The sequence below is a fragment of the Denticeps clupeoides genome, chromosome 16 (genome assembly GCF_900700375.1).
Source record: "Denticeps clupeoides chromosome 16, fDenClu1.1, whole genome shotgun sequence".
In the NCBI taxonomy this organism is placed as follows: Eukaryota; Metazoa; Chordata; class Actinopteri; order Clupeiformes; family Denticipitidae; genus Denticeps; species Denticeps clupeoides.
The window spans coordinates 10744610-10765287 of record NC_041722.1 but is presented as its reverse complement, the minus strand read 5'-3'; the positions used below and the strand labels follow the sequence as shown (position 1 = coordinate 10765287).

General features: G+C 44.7%; 1 protein-coding gene across 3 annotated transcripts in view; it reads left to right on the top strand.

The window, feature by feature from the left end:
- The window catches only part of plekhg4 (pleckstrin homology domain containing, family G (with RhoGef domain) member 4), a 46309-nt gene that overhangs the window by 9041 nt on the left and 16590 nt on the right, over positions 1-20678 (top strand). For 2 of the 3 annotated variants that reach the window (XM_028956509.1, XM_028956508.1), the window contains exons 2-13: positions 1335-1532; positions 4212-6225; positions 8627-8797; positions 8916-9039; positions 9150-9243; positions 11716-11802; positions 13341-13457; positions 13543-13641; positions 15338-15486; positions 18798-18936; positions 19433-19555; positions 19670-19861. In XM_028956509.1, the coding sequence (XP_028812342.1) occupies positions 1335-1532; positions 4212-6225; positions 8627-8797; positions 8916-9039; positions 9150-9243; positions 11716-11802; positions 13341-13457; positions 13543-13641; positions 15338-15486; positions 18798-18936; positions 19433-19555; positions 19670-19861 (3507 nt within the window). The remainder of the gene's footprint in view (positions 1-1334; positions 1533-4211; positions 6226-8626; positions 8798-8915; positions 9040-9149; positions 9244-11715; positions 11803-13340; positions 13458-13542; positions 13642-15337; positions 15487-18797; positions 18937-19432; positions 19556-19669; positions 19862-20678) is intronic. The other variant, XM_028956510.1, reaches the window with a different exon arrangement.

Genomic DNA, 20678 nt, shown 5'->3' with positions numbered 1-20678 from the left:
TTCTACCTACACAAGATAATACCAGCTTGCTTTTCCCTTATCTGGCCCTGACGCATCTGCATTCAAAATATGACATCATTTCCTTTACCTTACGCAACAGTGGCAGAACAGGCAGATAAGGTATCCTTTGTGGTCTAGTGTGTTATAAGCAATAGTTTTCTATTATCAAAGAATATATTCTATATCACTGCTTACCAAGAGCAGAAAAAATAAAAAACAGACAGAAGTAGCCTAGTGGGTAACACACTCGCCTATGAACCAGAAGACCTGGGTTCAAATCCCACTTACTACCATTGTGTCCCTGAGCAGGACACTTAACCCTAAATTGCTCCAGGGGGGACTGTCCCTGTGACTACTGATTGTAAGTCGCTCTGGAAAAGGGCGTCTGATAAATGCTCTAAATGTAATTGTAAACACAGGAAACTTTCCCATGACACTTTGCCCACAACACCACTGCGCCAGCCTCCCACACCCAGAACTGTTATCCAGTTCTGTTCTCCAGCACTCAGTCCCCAGCTCTGTCTCCACCGGCCTGTTTTTCTTTTTTTGACACGACATGACATCTGATTTGGTGCCAGGGTTCTTAAGTTAGCGAGCAGATCCAGTTATTTGCAGGTTTGCTGTTATGGCATCTGCCACGAGTCCAGCTAGTGAGTCATGCAGAAGCGTGTATCCATAGCATCAATAGTGGCCGAGGTGATTTATCTGTGTGGCAGTTGGGCCGACTAGTTTTCTGGTGGGGCACAGACAGTCAGAAGAATCTGCCGCAGACAGCTGAACCTGTCATTGGGTTACTGGAGTGTCTCCTGGGACGCCCCCCTCCCTCCTTTAGGGCAAAGACAGACCCAGAGTCACAGTGTCTGCCCTGCCTACTTCAGGGAAATAGATCAGGGGAAGGGGATGAAGAGAATAACCAAGAGATCTAAGCAAGGACTGTGAAAGCATGTATGTGCAAGGAAGAGAGAAGAAACAGATAAAGTTGTAAATGGAGCTGCCTCCACTGGACTCCAGTCTGGGGTACGTGGCTACATGTGGGTCTGATATTTTTAGTATTTTAGAGTATTTTACTGGGCTTCAGTGTGCTGTGAGCAATTAGAAGCAGACCACTTTCTTCTTTGGCCTGGAATAGGTGACCCAACCGAGTCTAGACAAGGTAATGCAGTAGGGGAGATTTGTAGGGCTTCTGTCCCAATGGGCTCGTAGTGGAAAATGCGCTGCCTGTGTCTGCATTCCGATTCCTTTTTCTGGGCAATGGCTACAGAAGCGGTGCATGATATCAATGTGAGTGTTTTACTGTTCTTTTTAGTGAGTGGGCTGTTGCTCTTGTTTTGCAGGACTCCGAATCTCTGGACAACTGCATCCAGAGCACGCTGTCGGCCCTGTACCCTCCGTTTGATGCCACAGCTGCCACAGTCCTCTCTCAGGTTTTCGACGTGGTGGAGACCAGGTACCGCGGTGACGGCCTGAGGTACCTCATCGACTTCCTGGTCCCGGCAAAACACATTCTTCAGAGCATACAGCAGGATGCCTGTGTGAGTGATTGTCTTACTCTTCTTGTGTTTTTTGGTCACTTGCAATACCTTTGTCATAACTCATAGGAGTATACTGTGATCCTAATGACTCACTGCATACTCATATCAGATTCACTCTTTCTGTTTTGTCACCATGAGTTACTAAAATGAACGTGCTCCACCTTGATGCGCTGTGGTGAGATGTTCCCCCACCCACAGCAATCTTATCCAGCAACAGGTCTAGTCTTGCATCACCTGGCTTGATATCCCTCTATTTATTTATTTTTTTTGTCATGTTTGGATAGGTGAACCTGCCTCCTACCATTACTCATGTGGGAGTAGCCAGCTCATGGCCACAAGACAGACAAAAGGCCAAGAGGAGCTGCAAGATTTTGTTTTGGTTACTTGAGATGCAGGCCTGAAAAGTCCCATCATCACTTTTAGCTTATAGAAGACTTGTTAAGGCTTCCCCAAAATACATAAGACTCTGTGTTTTACTTTGAATTCACCCCCACATCCACTTGACCCCCGGGGGGGTTTACCCATTGGTTGATGTGAACGTTGGTGCTCACTGTGCATTTTACACCTTGAGTGACGTGTGGACTGCATGTTGTTCACTTTGAAAAGATGTCCGAAAATCCCCCTTCAACAGGAAAGGTGCAGCTTTAATGGACTGTAAAGGAGGCGGTCAGAGGGCACCTCACAAGCCCGTTGTTTTCTCTGTCCAATCAGAGAAAAGGACTGTCAGCGGCTTCTTTTTTATCATGGTTAAAAGAATACACTGCGTGACACCCTATCTGTTCAGGCTGGGCCTCTTCCATTGACCAAGGTGTCACCCTATATGCACTTCAAGGATTTGTAGCTTGAATAGGACTTAGATGAGCTCATTCGGGTTCTGTAAAAAAAAAGGGAGGAAAATCACATGATCAGTGTGTGGTGCATTGAAAGCATTCCTTCAGTAGGCATGTCCTTCAGGGCCCAACTCTCTGAAACTTGCCTCGTCAATTCCTTTACAATGCAAGGAGTTACAGCCTGACTGTCACCAGTTACCACACCAATCAGAAAAAAGGGGAATATGTCAGTCTGTTCTGTCACTCGAAACAATGGGCAGGTCTTTTCAAATCCTGGTGCGAATGACAAGGGCGGAGCAGCAGACTTTGTTATGACCCAGTGGCCAATGAAACCCTCACCTCATCTTCTGGTTCCCTAAGCAGTAGTGATCATATAGGAACATGACTGCCTGAGACGGAAGCGACTCACTGATCTGGTAGATCCTTTTAGTTTGGAGATAAGCTTAGTATTGGATGGGCCATACATTTAATAATCTCCCCTTCTCTGTTCATTCATCATCCGGCGAACAACTGATGAACGAGAGAACAAAGGAGGGGTCTGTGACCACTTTTTTGTGTGTATATATGTGTGTGTGTGCAGTCAGATACATCGATGCGGTCCCACAGTCTTGGGGAGCAGGTTGGGAAGGGGGGGTGTTAGGAGGGGATTTGTTCCGGAGCACGCTTAAGCTGAAAGACAACCTCGGAGAGGAAATGACTTGACGCCGGTTTGTTTACATATCCGTCCTGGTGTCAGAGTGCGTGAGGGAGGGACAGGCATGTGAGTTTAGCCTCTACTGCTGTGGGAATAGGGCCTAGGAGCTGCACCTGAGGTCACCTGACCTCACCACTGCCTCCACACTCCCCCCACATCCATGGCCTGGAGAAAGGAACAGCTGCAGCTTCCATGTTAAGTTGGGTGTTGGGCTCAGGAGTAATAATGGAAAGCAGAAGTCACACATGAGCGCATGAAAAAAGTCAGTTCATCCATCTGCACTCCCACACAGACCTCCAACTAAGGCCACTAGCCTTCTTCCTCTTTCAGCCTTCCTTCGTGCACTCTCAGTGACCGGCCCTTCGAAGGAAGTGGCCAAGTTTCAGCCCTCACAAATACTTTTATTTTTTCATCTGGTTGTCTCCAGACCTATTTGCATTATGTTCCACAGTGGGACACTATTACCATCACACATAGCAACAGAACCTAGGTCGGTGTGAGAAGAACTGTTTACCATAACATTTAAGGAGACAGAGTGTGCTGGAAAAGAAATGGGTCAGACTGAATGAAGACTCTTTATTGAGTTCAAGGAAAAAGAGCACCCCCCATCCCCACCCTTTTTAGACCCATGCTGGCACCAATTTGGGATAAAGGATTCTATTGTATAATGTTGTCACACAGTGCTATGCTCAAAATGTTGAAATCAAATCTGAAGGGCACTGCTGCATTCTCTCCCATAATCACAACTCTCAAAGACCCTGTGATCTCTTCGTGTAGTTATTCTCAGTAATGTACGAGCTGGATGAAATCCCAGATGCATGTTTAACATGGCTATTGTCTCAGTCTTTGATTAAGCCCTTATTGCATTACTCTTGGTTGTTGTGAAGGATCACATGATGTTGGTGAATGTTGCGTCTGGTCTGTTGGACACCTCTTCTGCACAGTTGCCTTAGTTGTGTAAATATAAGCCCCATCAGAAAAGCAGAAAAACATGTTACGGTGGTGCTTGGGCTTCATTACGGTTATGCGTGACTTAAGAATGGGAACGTTCTTTCAATTGTTCCTCGGGTGGTGGCTGTTATTTTTGTTATATAATATAGTTTTTGTAGACCAGTTTACTTACATATCTGATTTTACATTCTTCTTTCCCTACAGTTCCCCTACTGTGGGTTCCTGTTCCGTCATGAAGGCTGGCCTTTGTGCATTCACGAGAAAGTCATAATCCAGTTGTCCTCGCTGGACAGGCGTGTGCTGCGGCCTGGAGACTTCTACCTACAGGTGGCTCCCACACCAAAGAGCTGCCCACGTATTGCTGTCAAGTGCCTTGCTGTTAACGGGCAGTATGTGGAGGAGCTGGAGGTGCCGAAGATAGCCTACACCTCCATCTTCACCATGGCCTGGCTGGACTCCATCAACCGAGAGCGGACGGGTGCCGCCACCCTGCAGCGCTGCCTCCTCTCAGCCGATTCTGACATCTTCAGGGTGCCCTGGGAGGATGTGGTCCACCCTGAGTTTGTCAGCAGGCATAAGCCAGCTACCGAGCCACTGGCTGGGATTGAGAGTGGGGAGGAGAGAGGAGATGGGGAGGGGAGGGACTCCTGGGAAGAACTTGATGAGAAACATGCAGCGATGGATGATGGTATTTTGATTGACACCTCCATGATCCAATCAGAGGAAGGTGTTGAGAATAGGGGGGTTAATCTCCTCTCAGCTCTGGGACCCACAAACAGCGATACAAGTGACAGGGGCTCAGCGGACGACTCAGAGGGCGAGTATGTGGAACTGGCTGAGATCACATTCCCTCGCTTTTCTCCGCAAAAGGGGTCACTAACTCAGTCAATAAGCATGAACTACAAAAATCTACACAAGCCAAGGACTACAGGGCACACACAAGCCAAAGACAAATCCCTGGTAGCCCCTCTTAAAAACAGCGCTTGCTCCCAGACAATGGTCTGTTCCATCCTCATAGAGGAAAACCTCAATGACTGTCTCAGCCCAGTGATCTTAACCCCCGCTGCATTTGCAAAACCAGAGGACCAGCAGCCACTCTCAGATGGATCCACGTCTGTTCGTGTGGAAGGTACTGCTAAGTCTGAAAGCGTTACATGTTTACCTGAATGTACGGTGGCTCAGCAGTTGGACTGCAGTGCCACAGAATTGTCTGATACACTGGCTTCCAGCCATGACCAGCTAGATCCACTTGAAACTGTTGAGCCATCTCTAGTTCAGATACCTACAGAAGACCCACGTGAGAAGGAGCCTTCTATGAAGGATGCCTGTGCTAAAGAAATCAGGACAGAGACAGAGTCCAGCCTTGGAGAGGCTTGTGACAAAGGCCTGGCACATGCTGAGGTTGTACAGGTACACACAACAGCACAGGGAGAAGTGAATGAGTGTCATGTTCAGATTAACTCAGTGACTGAGCAGGTTAATACTCAAATTGAGTCCCTCAGAAGCAACCGTCTGGAGAGTTCATCTTCCACTAAGACACAGGCTACATGTGACAAACGGGGCGAGGAGAGGATAGACCAGGCAGAGCAGACATTGTGTGTGGCGCCAGAGGTGGAGCCAGAGGAGGTGTTACAAAGGGAGGAAACTCCTCAAACAGGTCTTTCAGATGCCACACCCACATCGGCAGCAGCCGTTATAGTTCAAAATGAGGGCTGTGCCACAGGTGGAACTGGGCAAGAGAAGCGGGCGGTAGAAGAAAGTAGCCAGCATGAGGTCAAAGAGAAGGACAGCGGGGCGGAAGAAAAGTTGAAAGGGGAGAATGTAGAGGAGGGGAATATGGAGAGAGGGGAGGCGCACGACCAGAGGAGCGTGTCACCAGGGTCAGAACCGGGCCAGACAGATGGCCCGGCAGTGGAAGGGGAGGGCATTCTCATGAGACATGTTTCAGAGGGAGAAAAGGACACCACAGACTGCAACAAGCCTGAGACAGAAACACAGACTCCTCAGCGTCCCAGAGACGGGCAGACGCATACGGACGAGACACCGGACACTGAAGGAGAGGAGCGCTCGCTTGGAGTGGAGGATGAGGAGGAGACGGAGGAGGAGAAGGAGGACAGTGAAAAAATAGAGCCGCAGGAATCTACTCGGACTACCCTAGTTAATGGCCCCTCAGAAGGGGCAGGTCAAGAAGCAAGCATGGACCCACAGCTTCAGCAAGGTAGAGCTTCTGATACCTGCCTCTTCTCTGTCAATCCCTACCTTGTAACTGTTATCCATCTCTTTTTAACCCCTTCAATTCATCACTTTTTCCAACCGTGACTGAAGTCAACGGCCTTTTGGTCCCTCTTGTTCTGCTCAATTTCATCAATTTCCTTCTCCTCCATTATCTAATCCTTCAACTCTCCTTCAGATGGTGTCATAATCCCCCTAATCATTGCTCAGTCTCATTGCTTTACACTTTCCTCCTTTACCGGAAAAAAAAAAAAAAACATGGTGAGAAGTATTAAAATAGAAAATCTTGTGAAACCTTTGTTGTTATTGACTTCCTCTGGTTAAAGACGGTGACCATGGCTACAGCAGCACTTCACTCTGCCCTCCTGTCCACCTGATGTGTTTGCCTTGTGATTAGCTGGCTTCCTGCCGTCTTGTCTCATTGTTGGGCCTGCCAGAAGCCCCGTGCAGAGGTGACCGGCGTCATGGTGCTGACATGCTGCTAATGGCCTGTGCCAGGGAGCTGGGTGAGCCCGGGTCCGGTGCACGCGGAGGTCACGGCTAGGCCTGTTTGTATTCGGGGCGTCTTTAACGCGCTGAGGTGTTTATCTTACCGTGCACATTTGTTGCTAGTGGAGGGCTGACAGTTTCCTGTTACACCTCGCGTATTTTAAGCGAATGTAGGCCATCATTGTGAAAGATAAGTTTTCTCTTAGTGCAGGCTGGGGGTATTTGTGTTACCAGAGGGGAACCGGCTGGACGGGGCTGGTCTGAGATGGCTGGGGGAGATGTGGAAACAGATGCTGCTTGGATTGTTGTGAAAGTTTGTCTGTGATGGATTGGACCTCCCTGCAGGTGGGTGGTTTTGGGGTCTAAACAGTGATTTGGTTTGGCCAACTACAATAGGGTATCCGTTATAAATGAGGTGAAAACACCCTCATTTCGTTCATTAACACCAAAATGACTGTTTTGGCTTTCTGTTAAACTCGAATATGTGCATCTTAAAAGACATTCAAGACGGGTTAACTTAGATGTCTCATCTCCAATGATATCTAAAATATATATCTAAAATATATATAATAATGAGTGATATTGATTTTCAGTCATCTCTGCAGTTGTAGCTTTGCTTTTCTTGCACATATACAAAATAAAAACACAACAAGGAAAGTTGGTTCCTCTCAGAAGCGTATTCAGCTAGAGCTCCCCAGTTATTATAGCAATTTATTTAAAGCCTCAGACTCTCTTTGCAGTTTGCTGTGCTATCAGACATAAAATTTCAATTTCCAACACAAGCTTTTTTCCTGATGAAGCACTATGTTACCAGATGCTTTTTTTTTTCTAAATTAGCTACCGCCACTGCTTCTGAGAAGAGTCCCCATGGTCCTATATCTTATAAGGATCCTAAATTTATATCCCCTTCAGTGTGGCTGAGTGGCTGCTTTAATGATAATACAGCATGCAAGGGTGCCCATGATTAACTTTACAGATGTGAAAATCAGTCTAGGGTAACAGATCAGGTATAGCTGCTTAATAGCAAAAAAGATCCATGGCTGGAACACGTCTGTAGCACTTAGACGCGCAAAACACTGCCATATGACCCAGTCATATGTAATGTCTATAACACGCACACACTTCTCTTCTGTGAAATTCTCCTGCCCTCCTACTGTCTCCTCTGTGGTTTAAAATCATTCATTCATCAGAATCTCAGGAGTCCTTCCAGTCACCCGGCAGCAAAATCCTAATAGGAAACAGAGAGATGATGCAAATACAGACTGGGTCCTGCCCAGCAAGCCTCCTATCCAGACAGGCCAGTGTTTTACCTCAGCCTCAAGCGACCGGGTTCTCTGTCCCTCTCTGGAGCTCAGTTGGAGGCTACAAGAGTTCTAGACAGCAGAACAAATGCTGTTATTGTTGTCTTCTTGAAACTCTGCCATCTCAGATAAAAACTCAGCACAACAGCATATTAAAATACATATCAATGGCTTCTCCTTATCCTCCATTTAGTGTACACCAGTTTTCCCAAGCTTGGAAGAAGCTTGGATTGTTATTTCTATCGTACCTCTATGCCACATAGTTCTTTTTGTTAGATATAAATTTTGAAAAAATACCTTGGCAGTCCTTTCTCACATGAGTCTGAAATAAACTGACTATGCATGCAATTGTCAGCAGAACCAAAAGACAACTCTAGACTTACCAGCCTTTAATAAATCACTGGAGATGTCTGCTTAATCTGCCATTTGTCTTATGGTCATGAACGTGCTGATACTGGACCTGTTTAAAGGACCTGTCATAGGATCTGATCTCAGTAAAATGTATCAGCATACTTTATTCTATAATGAACAGAAGTCTCATCTTTGAGTACAGTTTCAAATAATTCTCTTGTGCTTCTTTTGTACACGTGTCTTTAGTCTCCAACCAAAGTGGAGAGCAGATCCAGGCGAAACCTGTCATTGAGTCTGGCTTTGGTAAGCAAGATCCCCCACCGCAGTCCCCTGTGTCTTTTAAGAGCCAGCCTGTCCTCACTGAAGCCCACAACATTAACACTGATGTACTGAGCTCAGGAGTGCTATGTTTGCCTGGTGAGTCCACACAGAATGCCCCTTTCTTTTCTTATCTTATATAATACGTTAACGATTGAACATGCATTTTGTTGTACAGGTGCCTTCATTTCTGCTATATCTAATTGTCTCCCTGCAGGCACTAGAGATAAAACTGGCCATGCTCTGGTAACTGTTACGACCAGAAACACGATTTGGTTGAACCCGAACTGCAACAGTGGAGAGCTTGTACGAATTATGGTCTACTTCTATACTATACTCAGGTACTTTTGGCCATATATTCCATTGACAATCCAGGACTATGAGCTATATAGAGGTCATTACAGAAAATTATGTAATGCTGGTTCAAAGCTATTGTTATTTCTTTTCACAGAAAAGATGTTCGGTCCCTGGGCCTGACTGTTCTGGTTGATGGGCGTCGATGTTCACCTGTCCCTGCTCTGTTTAAAGCCTTTAATATCCTGCAGGTAAGATTCCTATCTCAGGTGACACACAGGTTCAATGCAGCACATTACTTTGGAATGTGCGTGGGTCATAAATAATGAAACTTTTCTCCAGATTTTTTTTACCTAGTCAGCACTTTAGACATTTACAGTATAAGATGGAGATAACATTCTTCCCCAAAACTACGTCTCAGACGCTAATCTGATATAAAATATGTCTGTTTGGTTGCAACTAATTAAAAACAGAGGACAGTGCTATTTCTTGGCTATCTGAAATATACAGATCAGGTGAAACTTAAACCACTTTGTCCTGGTCTTTGGGGCAATTGGACAGCATCTTTCCATGTCCACAACTCTAGGGCTTAAAGTGGTCCAAGACGTAAAAACAATTGCAGTTTTCAACTGCATATTTCCAGATCTGCTGGAATATTATTTCCTGGCACTAGCATGATGACCATCCTCTCAATACTCTTAAAATTTAGGGCCTTTGATTTAAGGTGCAAACACATAATAGACACTCTGTGTTGATGAATTTTTTGATGAATTTTACATCTGGTTTACTGTTTCTGTTCTGTGGGATACAGTTGCTTGATTAATATTTGTCCTGTCACTTGGCCAAACAGGGGCTAGCTCTGATTCCTAAAACCCTGACACATTTTTCTTGTGTCAGCATATCAGTTGACATTCATCCCGAGCCTGAGTTTAGACCAGATGTATATGAATACCAATTGCTGGTTTGGCTGTGAAATACTGTGGCTGGAAAAAAGCAGAAGAGATACTCAGATGTTCTCTACTAATCAAATCAAATATTTAGTAGCATGATTTATATGCTAGCCATTGTATCAGTATGCCACTTCATACACCATGCTATAAAATAGGGCATTTTAGGGCTGTTTGCCCTTGTTACGTGCACACGTGTGCAGAGAGTGCCCTTCAGAGCACTGCGGGTCAGTGGTAACAATGACAGAGGAGGTGGCGTAGCCTCTGGCATTAGTGAATGGAGTCACATGGACGGTCCCACTGGGATTGACTGCCCTGCGGCTCCCTGTCAGTTCAACACTGCTGATAAAATCACCGCTTTCAGTGACCACATGACTCCCCCACCATCTCATCTATCATCTTTGACGGACCTGAACTGTGGCCACCTCTTCAAAAGGTTTTTTATACATTAATTGATTTAGCTATAATGACTGAGACTTTAGGATCCTAACAGCCTCTCATATAAAGTAGAGAAGCATAAATTTGCACTTGAATGTAAGTGCTTAAATGATGCTTGAGTAGTGAAATTGTCTGCATAGTCCAACAATGATCTGAATTCTCAGGAAGCCCTTAGGCTTGGCCCAACAGAAATGTCAGCCGAGAGTAATGGTTCTTTTAATATCAGTTCTAATGCTGGGGGGAGCAGCTGAACCTATCAGAGCAAATGTTCATTCTGGAGGGACCATCAGTCAGTACCAAACAACTGCTTTGCATGGCATCTCCTCTCCTATATCAGAAGAAAACTTTCCCTCAGAAGAAAGAAGATATTTTTTCACAATATTTAGGCACTATTTAGCACAATTTAGGGGCAGTGGTGGCCTAGCAGGTAAGGAAGCGGACACATAATTGGAAGGTTGTGGCTCGAATCACGAACTGCCAAGGTGCCACTCCTGAGGTTCCCACACACTGCGACTGTCATGGTTGCCCACTGCTCACAAAGGGTGATGGGTTACATGCAGAGGACACATTACGTTGTGTGCTGCAGTGTTTCACATGACAGTCACTTCACTTTAAGGTACGAATTAAAACTATAAAAAAAACATGATTTTCTCACATGGGTAATTGAATGGATACTAGTCCAGCAATCAGCAAAGCACAGATTATTTGTTTATAAATGTTAAATGTTAACTAAATGTTGCAGGACTTTCTGAAACACGTCGAACAGAAATTGAATCATGAGCCATATTCCAATGCTACTTCTTGTTTGCATAGGTGTAGATGTTTCATTCATTCCTTGCAGTTTGTTTGCACAGAACAAACCATATATTTATCAAGCCTGCCATTCATCACTGTGAAGATTAGGGTGTTCTCGTGCAGATGGCCAGAAGAGAGGAAACGTGATTCAGACCTCTGTAATATCCTTGAATGTACAACTCAGGAAGACAGAATGGATAAGACCTTTCAATTTCCTGCAGCCAATGAGGATTTGGCTCAGGGTTTCACTTTGAATACCATACAAAAGGGTTGTGGTTTTGCATAATATTTGTGTTTAAGTAAAAAGCAACGTTTGTCATACTTTTCCTGTGAAATGATATGGAAAGGAAACAGACATTAGTGGGCAATTCTGTTGGTTTTTCTGTAATTTTCCTGTCATTCTGTAAAAGCATCACATGGACGTCACTTGATTTGTTTTGATCTTTGTTTTTTTTGTCATGCTGTATATCATGTGATTATTATATTAATGTAATTTACTGTCAAACCTACAGTAGTCTTCAGAACAATTTTGTTCCTCTTTAGGAGGCAGTGCCTGGGTGCATCCACACTGTTATGTTGCTGGCTGACAGAGATCTTTCTCTGCGCTTTGAGAAGCCCTCATCAATCCAGGTAAGAGGCACAGTTTCCCAATTATCCCATCAAGCTTAATCAATTTTTAACTGTTAATGTAAATACATTATTTATTTATGCCAAATGTTAGCAAGATAAACTTGAATTGCACAACAAATGGGAGACAGACAGTAATGCTAAAATATATGTGTCTGTTAAATTAGTCAGAGTAACAGTATGGTTAAACATACACAGCTGAAAAAAATCCTAGACCTGAATGAATGAATTATTAAAAACTTGGAAATGAAATGTATTAACCCATGGATGTCCTTAAAACAAGTCAAAATGAGGCTCAGTAGTGTATGTGGCCCTCCCTACAACACCTGGGATGAGGTGGCAGATGGTCTCCTGAGGGACCTCCTCCCAGACCTGGACTAAAGCATCCGGCAACTCCTGGAGAGTCTGTGGTGCAATGTGCCATTGGTGGATGGAGTGAGACATGATGTCCCAGATGTGCTCAATTGGATTCAGGTCTGAGGAATGGGTGGGCCAGTCCATAGCATCAATGCCTTCATCTTGAAGGAGCTGCCGACACACTCCAGCCACATGGGGTCTAGCATTGTCTTGCATTAGGGGGAACCCAGGGCAAACCGCACCAGCATATGGTCTCACAGTGGATCTGAGGTTCTCATCTTGCTGGAGGATCTCCATGGCAGGGCGCCAGTGGTGAATTTGCCAATGTTGGTTTTCTCTGGCAAATGCCAAATTTGCTGCACTCCTGTTCCTCTTTGCACAAAGGCGGAGGTAGCGCTTCTGCTGCTGGATTATTGCCCTCCTACGTCCTCCTCCACGTCTCCTGATGTTCTGGCCTGTCTCCTGGTAGCGCCTCCATGCTCTGGACACCTAGCTGACAGACACAGCGAACCTTCTTGTCACAGCATGCATTGATGTGCCTTCCTGGATGAGCTGCACTACTTGAGCCACTTGTGTGGGTTGTAGACTCCACCTCATGCTACCACTAGAGTGAAAGCACCACCAGCATTTAAAAGTGGTCTGCGGTCACCACCTGCAGAACCACTCTTGTATTAGGGATGTCTTCCTATAATTTCTACATGTTGTATATTCCATTTACACCACAGCATGTGAAATTGATTCGTCAATCAGTGTTACTTCTTAAATGGACAGTTTGGTTTCACAGAAGTGTGACTGACTTACAGTTACATTTTGTTGCTGTTGTGTTCCCTTTTTTTGAGCAGTGTATTATTATTAGACATCGTCAGACTGTTGACCTATATGTTCTGGACCAGGTTACTTCTATGAATTGAGCTGAATAATGTAAAGTGTCTGTCTCTGTTCCTTAGGATTTTCTTTCCACATATTCAGCACCAGATAGAGGCGATGCCTCACGGGAGATAGGGCCATAGTAATCATAGCAATACTGGAGAAGTATGTCAGCTGAAAGTGAAGTGAGATGGATGGAGTGGCTTTTTAAATCTTGTTATAACACCCACTCTTAACCTTCATGTCAATGTCCCCAATAAACTGTCAGTTTGGTATCTCCCCAAAGTCAAAGTGTCCCTCTCATTTCTGCTTGACAGCTGGAGCTTCTCACCTCACTCAAGTCTCTGCACAAGCATGTAGACATCGCCCAACTTCCCACTGAGTATGATGGGACCTTCCATTTCTCACATGCCAGCTGGATGGGCTTCAGGAAGGTGAGAAATTTTGGCTTCAGTTGCGTTACAGTTTTCCAAACTTCAATAAAGCCTTTTGCGATCTTTGTCTTGGTTTCTTCTTCAGAGAGTGGAGCAGTTGACCAGTAACTGTGAGGATGCTGTACATCTCCTTCAGAGTGCAGTTTCCACAATGGAGTCCACTCGTCTGCCACCCACAGCAGAGGTACTTTTTGGACAGATTCCTTCCAGCATCTTCTTCTTCTGAACATTCATTTGCAAAATCATTAAATGTCCAAGTATCTGACATTGCATATTATTAAAGTATTAATGTAGCCTCAGACAACCACAGTGCATCAAGTGAAGGGAATCTGCTCTGACTCTGAATTTCTGCCTGTGTAAAAGATGAGTCACAAAATAGATGTCAGACTGGCATTTCTATCGCTGAAAAGGCCTTTTGGTTGGCAAGTGCTGAGGTTTGCTCTGTTAAATCTGTGTCACTGGGGGCCAGGCTATATTTACCTAGACCTGCTTCAGCCTTGGGACCAGAGGCTTTTATTACAGTTTGGATTCCTTTTGAACATGAAATGGACCTCCAGAGAAGGGTCATAATGGCAGAGGAATTCTTTTTATTTGAAAGTTTTCTTTTTCCCCCTACTTCATTCCAGTTTTATCCATAAAGAAAGGAGCAGTTGCTGGATATTTGACTAAGCGCAGGGATTTCAGCGCAGTGATATAATGGTGGATGAGTTTGCAAGAATCCGATTTTAGATGCTGTTCCCGCCTACTTGGTGATGGCAGACGGCCTATGCATTGATTGGTCCGACCTTAACGTGTGTGTGAGCATCAGTAAAGGGCGCAAAGCGAATCATCAAACCCTCAGGGAGCAGCAAGTGAAAAGGAAGCGGTTTTAGTTAAGGATGGGTGAGTTAGTCCCTAGAGGACTGACTTTTTTCAGCCTGTGACATCCTAGATCGCTGTTGCTTTAATTTCACAGGCTGTTGATTGAGTATTGATTTCAATATTGGCCTACATGCGGAATACTCTGACAGGGGTTTCTGCCTGTTTGGGAAAGTGATTAGAAGGACGCACTTCTCTACTGTTCTCTGTTTTGCTCTTTTTTTAACTCTCTCTCTCTGCAGAGCACAGCAGTTTTAATTTAGTGTGTGAATTTCAACATGGTTGCACAGACAGTAATTACAGATGTAATTTAACTAATTGCTGCCAGGCTGGGGGGTTTTTGACTTTGATTTGCAAACTGTTCTTATTCAAAGCCTTTCAATTCCATTGTGTCCTAATTCCTGACTCTGTCACCATCTCACTATTTTTGTCAGAAGATATCAGCACCTTTTCGGTTTGAAACCTCTGGGTGTGGCCACTGCAGTAAATGAAGTGAATGCTGACTCGTGGTTATAGGTTGCATTTTCTATATTACAGTTTCATGCCAAGTGTCTCTGGATAGTTTTCTGTGTAAGTGTTGTCGGCATTTGTGTGATGTTTACTATCTTAGGGGGACATTTTCAATGTGCTAAATAAGATGTGGCATGTTTGGGAGACTGATGAATGTCAGATTCACTATTTGGAATTCTTGAATAAAAGCGCCGGTGGTACTGAGATCACTGTTACTGTGATTTTCACTGATGGCAACATGAACAAGTGGTATTATGTGAAAGGATAATGAAGAAGAATGTGGTAGGAAGGGACTTGCCAGATTGGCTGGATTTGAATTCAACATTGCTGGAAAAACCCTGCTCTCATTGTGTTTTGGTGCATTTGGATGATCGTGAGCTGCAGTAATCACACATATGACGTGTTGACATGAGGGTTTTTTTATGTATTATAGATGATGCCATTTAATATGCAGGTTATTTGAAATGCTTGTGAGAACCTTTTTTCTAGAATGTCTGTATTGCTTCCAACAGGAAGCTGAGGTGTTACTGGGCCGCTACAGAGAGCTGATGCGCGCCGTCCTGGAGGACGGCAGACTGGTGCGGCTGCAGCTGGAAGGGGGGGCTGCATTGTCCCGACTGCGTAAAGAAGAATCTACTGTTAGCCTCACTGAGGACTACAGGTGAGTCGGCATTGCACATCCAATAAACAGTCAGCCAGAAACTCTTGATCGGTTTCCGCTTTTCTCACTCTGGATCTTGGTTTCCACCTATCTATTCGTCCTGTTCCTGCGTTTCCTTTTCCTCTTCCTCTTTCCAAAAGCAAGCTTCATTAACAAAATCCATGCCAGGTCATTGTTGTTGAGCAAACCAGGGCGTTTTTATGAATATTATCCTTGTCCTTAATACAACAACAGTCTACTTGCCAAAACAAAAGAGGTTTCAGATAGGAAGAGAGGAAGAATAAGCATGTGTGTGGTGAAAAAAAAGATCACTGGCATCTGCCCGGATTCTGAGCAGGCAAGTGCTCCCTCTTGAAGGGCCTGAATTTAAGTGTTTTTCCTCCCAGGGAGCCAAGAACGGCTTTATCTGCACCACTATGCTATCTTTCCCGTTCTGTTTTGCTCTCAGACATTGAGGTTGTTTACCCTCTGGGCTTTTCTTGTCTTCTTTAATGGTGACCGTGATGTCTGCACACATGGAGCAAAATATTTGCGAAGAAGCCTCAGCGATAAAGTGCAGGGAAGGCTGTGTGCATAGAACAGCAATCAGGCTGTTTCACAAGGCCAGGGGCACTTTCAAGACTGACTGGAGGGGTGTTTCCTCGTCTGTCTGCACTCTGTGTTAATCTTCTGAGCTTTTCATGTCAAGGTTAAGTCCTGTGACTCTCTCTCTCTTCGTGGAGTCTCCCTGAGTGGCGAAATACCTATGTTCCCCTCCCTGTCTCCATGTCCTCTTGTTGTGTTTCTTTTTAACCAAATGCAGCGCCCAGAATCTCCAGTGACAGGAGCACAATGGCGGCTTTACACAGGTGTGTCTGAAGCTGAAGTATTAAGAGTGCAAAACAACCGGTGCTCTACTTATCCTGTTCTTCCTCTTTTGTTCCCTTAAGAAAAAAAACTGTTAAATCATAGGCTTATATTCCGTCACACTTCTCACACTTCCATGCCCCCATCTTCCCCCTTTGACCTTTGGAATTTTTATCTCACTGGGTTGGAATGTGTCTTCACCTGAAGGACTTTTTCTCACCGCCACATAAATAGTCCCTCATGATCCAGTCAGACCACCTTCTCTTTTTCCATCTGATCCAGTGGCGTTTTTATTTATTTATTTATTTTTATTTATTGATGTGTGCACCGAAGGGTGTTTGAAAAATTTTTTTTTTCAAAAAAAAGTTTTTCTTGTCCAACTTGAGCAATATGAACATTATATAAAGTGCTTAGCTGGCACAGAATGGACTGGGCTCCATGCATTTTCTTGTGGAACCTAAACTTCTTTCCCGTTTGTCTCTGTCTTTTTTGGTTATTCTTGGAAGAGGAGTGACATACTTTTGCTGATGGAGCCCCAGTTTTCTTTAGTCAGTTCAGTCTTGAACAGACCCAGAGGTATTATGTTAATGTCCCTTGATTGACATAGCAGGGATATAATCTCTCGAGCCGCTCAGGTTTTAATTAACATGGTCCTCCAGTTACCTGTTTCCAAACTCCATAGACTCCTTTAATAAAGCAGCAGGAATTCCTGTAATAAACCCAGTTGTTAGACCAGCAAGAGAGGCTATAAATGTCTGGCAGGATTTTACTTTTGTGTTTCCCAGCATTACTGACTTCCATGTATTGGTGTCAGAAAGCGTCATTGTTTTTGTGTGTGCTGCAGGAATTGAGTCGCTGCATTGTTATTACGGGTCTGGTTCAGCTAACCGTGACTAAACAGCTTTGACTTTCATCACCAGGCATCACACACAACCACCTCGACTCTTATCTCCCCCCTCAGACACGGCTGGAATGCCTTTGAAATAGCTGGTGGTGAACAGAGGCCACTGCCTATGTCTGGGTGTGGAATATGACTAATTGGGCAGCTTTGAGTGGGGCATGCTGGCAGGATGACACAGAGACTGCAACGCAATGATGTCATAGCAAAACTCCCCAGTTTCTGGAGAAGAGTGATCTAAACAAACAGTGAAACCTGTCGCTGCGGCGGCTTTTGCTCTCTGAAGCTTTTCAACCCTAGACAAGGAGTCTGGGAAGGAGTCAGGTCCCCGCCCTTCCATCCTATACATACCTGTCACTCTTAGCAGTGATGATTGACCTCGTTCTTGAGCTAAGATAGTAAATCAAAAATGACAAACAAGGCTCTTATTGAAGCTGCTATGTTGTTGTAGCCATGAGCCATTTTCATGTTCAAAGCAAGACACCAATGTGTTAAGGAAGGTGGAAACACACCTCTAGAGCCTAATATTGATGAATTAGTGATGTGCTTTCCACACCTCTTCTGCGTAGGTTGTGTAACCCCAGTGAGGCAAATGTTTGTTTACTTGTGTATGCAGACATGCTCTGATGCATCAAGTCAGAACTGAACGGATTTCCTGTATGTGTGTGTGTGAGTGGGACAGTTGGAGGGCGCGTGCATATTTAACAGCAGGGGGCAGCGTGTGCCCAGTTCCATATGCCCTTGGGATTACTATTGTGCCAATCATCTTATACATTATACACCACCTTATATGATTTTGCATAGTGCAATGTTTGACGATAGCACTACTGGCCTTGGGTCTTCTTTATCTTTATGTATCTGAGAATAAAGAGCTATTTCAGTGCCTGACTCAGTAGGGCAAACACTCAGGGAAATGGCGTATGAATGTTTAACCAGAGCACAATGCACTGTACTGTGTTACTAAGATACACAAGAAATGAAGTCACGCTTCGCCCGTCAACCTCAGGCATCCTTTACAATGTGTCCAGTCACTTTGTTTTACTGTTCTGCTCAAATGTTTTCTTAGGAACGGACAGCATGGACAAAGCACCAAAGTAAATATATATATGGTAAACCTAGCAGTCTAAGTATGTCTTGATATGGGAAGGAAAGTACTTAATGAGAGACCTTTTTTCACACTCACAGACACACACACAAACACTTTGGAGTGTATTGGTGGCTGCAGTCTTTGCCAGCTACCCAGTGCCTCTGCTGTTGTGTGGTGTGAAATAGACCAGTCTGTTTCCTTGTGCCTGGCTACAGTGTCACGCAAACCCGCAGAACCAATCAGGACATCGGGCTCCCCATTAAATGTCCAATCGCCTTTCCACGTTCAAACCACACAACCAGTGAATATCTGCATTACTTCAGCCAATCTGTGCCTGATTACTTCACTCTGGTCGAAACAAGAGCCAAACTGACCTTCAGTTTTCAAAAGGTCTGCCAGTTTTAGATGCTTGAATGCAGATAGATTGGTGCTCAATTTGGGCTAAAGCAAGGCTCTGAGGCTTTCTGTTCTGGGTTGCAGAGATGCTGTTGAGTCAGTGGGGCAGCTGTACAATCAGGTGGATGAGCTGGTGCACAAACTGGTGATGCTGTCCAACAAGTGCACTCAGGAGCTGGAGTTCGTCATGGAGTTCAAAAGCCTGGAGGAGGGCTTCAACGAGGTGAGCCAAACCCCCCCCCAAAACTCTAAACTTCCTATATACACTAGCGCACCAGGAATAGAAACATGCACGTCCCTTACGGTCTGTTACATTATGCTTACAACAATACACCCTGTTGCGATAAAGTGTAGTTTTAACACCTTCCCTGTGATTTATGTGTTTTAATATTTTCTTCAATGAAAGACTATGCCCACAAGGCAGGAATCAGCATAAAAATGTTGGCAGTATAGATGTGGTGAAAAGCGTAAAAAACAGATAAGCCCTCACATGTGAATTTGAGAATGCAACTCAAGGGATTAGTGTTACATCCAAGCAGGGGTGATAATGAGGGATATTTATACTTTTCAACAAAGCAAATTACGAAAGGATGGGTGGGACGGCACAATTTAAACAGGGCATTCATAAACAGAGTGAAATGGAAATGATTCATGTGCTACGCTGATTACACAGATCAGTATTTACACTGTGTGTGTTCGTGTGTGTGTTTGTGTCTCAGGTGAGTCACTGGATTGATCAGGTTGGTGAAAGTCGTTTGAAGACCCTGGGCGAGCTGGAAGACTCTCTGGAGCAGTTGCGGAAGAAGCAGGGCCTTTTTCGGGACTTCTACGCTGCAGCATACGTACGTGCTCTGCCATTCACCCGCATGTCAGCTGATCTGATTCATAGCTGCAGATTATCAGTAGGATATCCTGCTGTGAACGGCGTGTCTGACAACGCTGCGCCTGGTTTACAGGAACACTGTAAGAGCGGCGAGGCCCTGCTGAAGAGGCTGGAGAGGTGGGAGGACGTGTCCTCGGCCGAGCTGCACGTTTATGAGGTGAAGGTGCGCTCTTTCTGGGTCCACCTGCATGACTTCTCCCAGAGGGTGGAGGACACCAGGGACAAAATTGACAAGACCGTCAAGCTATATGAGTTTTTTGACAAGGTGAGGTCTTTCCCCAGATTTTCTGTAGTGGTTCAATATTTTGTAACAGCTCAGATTCACTTGTTTAATTCATTTCTGCCCTAAGGGCAGAGGGGGGGTGCACAAAGCAAATGTGTAGCGGATTGTATCAAACGAGCCAGTTGACACTGATGAAATGGCATCGGATCTGACTTAAATCTCTAAATTACTCAGAAACATGATTCTCAACTGAAAAAAATGGTTAATTGATATGTCATGACAAGTAATGTTATTTTTGAGATGTGAATTAACTTTAAACGCACCAAAGGTTGTGTGAAAGGACAAGGTCACGATCACAGAACACAATACTGTAAGCGAATCCTAACATTAATTTACTTTTATGTACTGAAGTATGAATCTGTTGAGGTTATGTAATAGACCTCAGACTAGAAGTTATCCAAAGCTGTGTGCTGCTTGAGAAACCGGAACACGGGCTTCAAACGTATGAGTTAGGAGGTCCCCTACCAAACCAAGAGACCGGCAGTGTCATTGAGCTGTTGCTGTCTGCTGCCGGGTGATCTCACTGTAATGCCGGAACAATGAATGGCCTTAAAATAGAAATGCGCCGATGCTGTATGCACCCATTGTCCTCTCAGTCAGTGGGTGGACAGGGCTGAATGAGAGATTGTCATCTTTCCAATTTTTTTTGTGTGTGTGTGTGCGTGTGTCAGAGGACAGGAAAATGTGAAGAGGGAGAGAATGCTGGCACAGTGAAATTCCATGGGATTGATTTACTCATTGGTTGCAAACACCTTAAAGGACTTTCAACGCACTTCTGCTGAAGCTTTTGTTCTTTTCA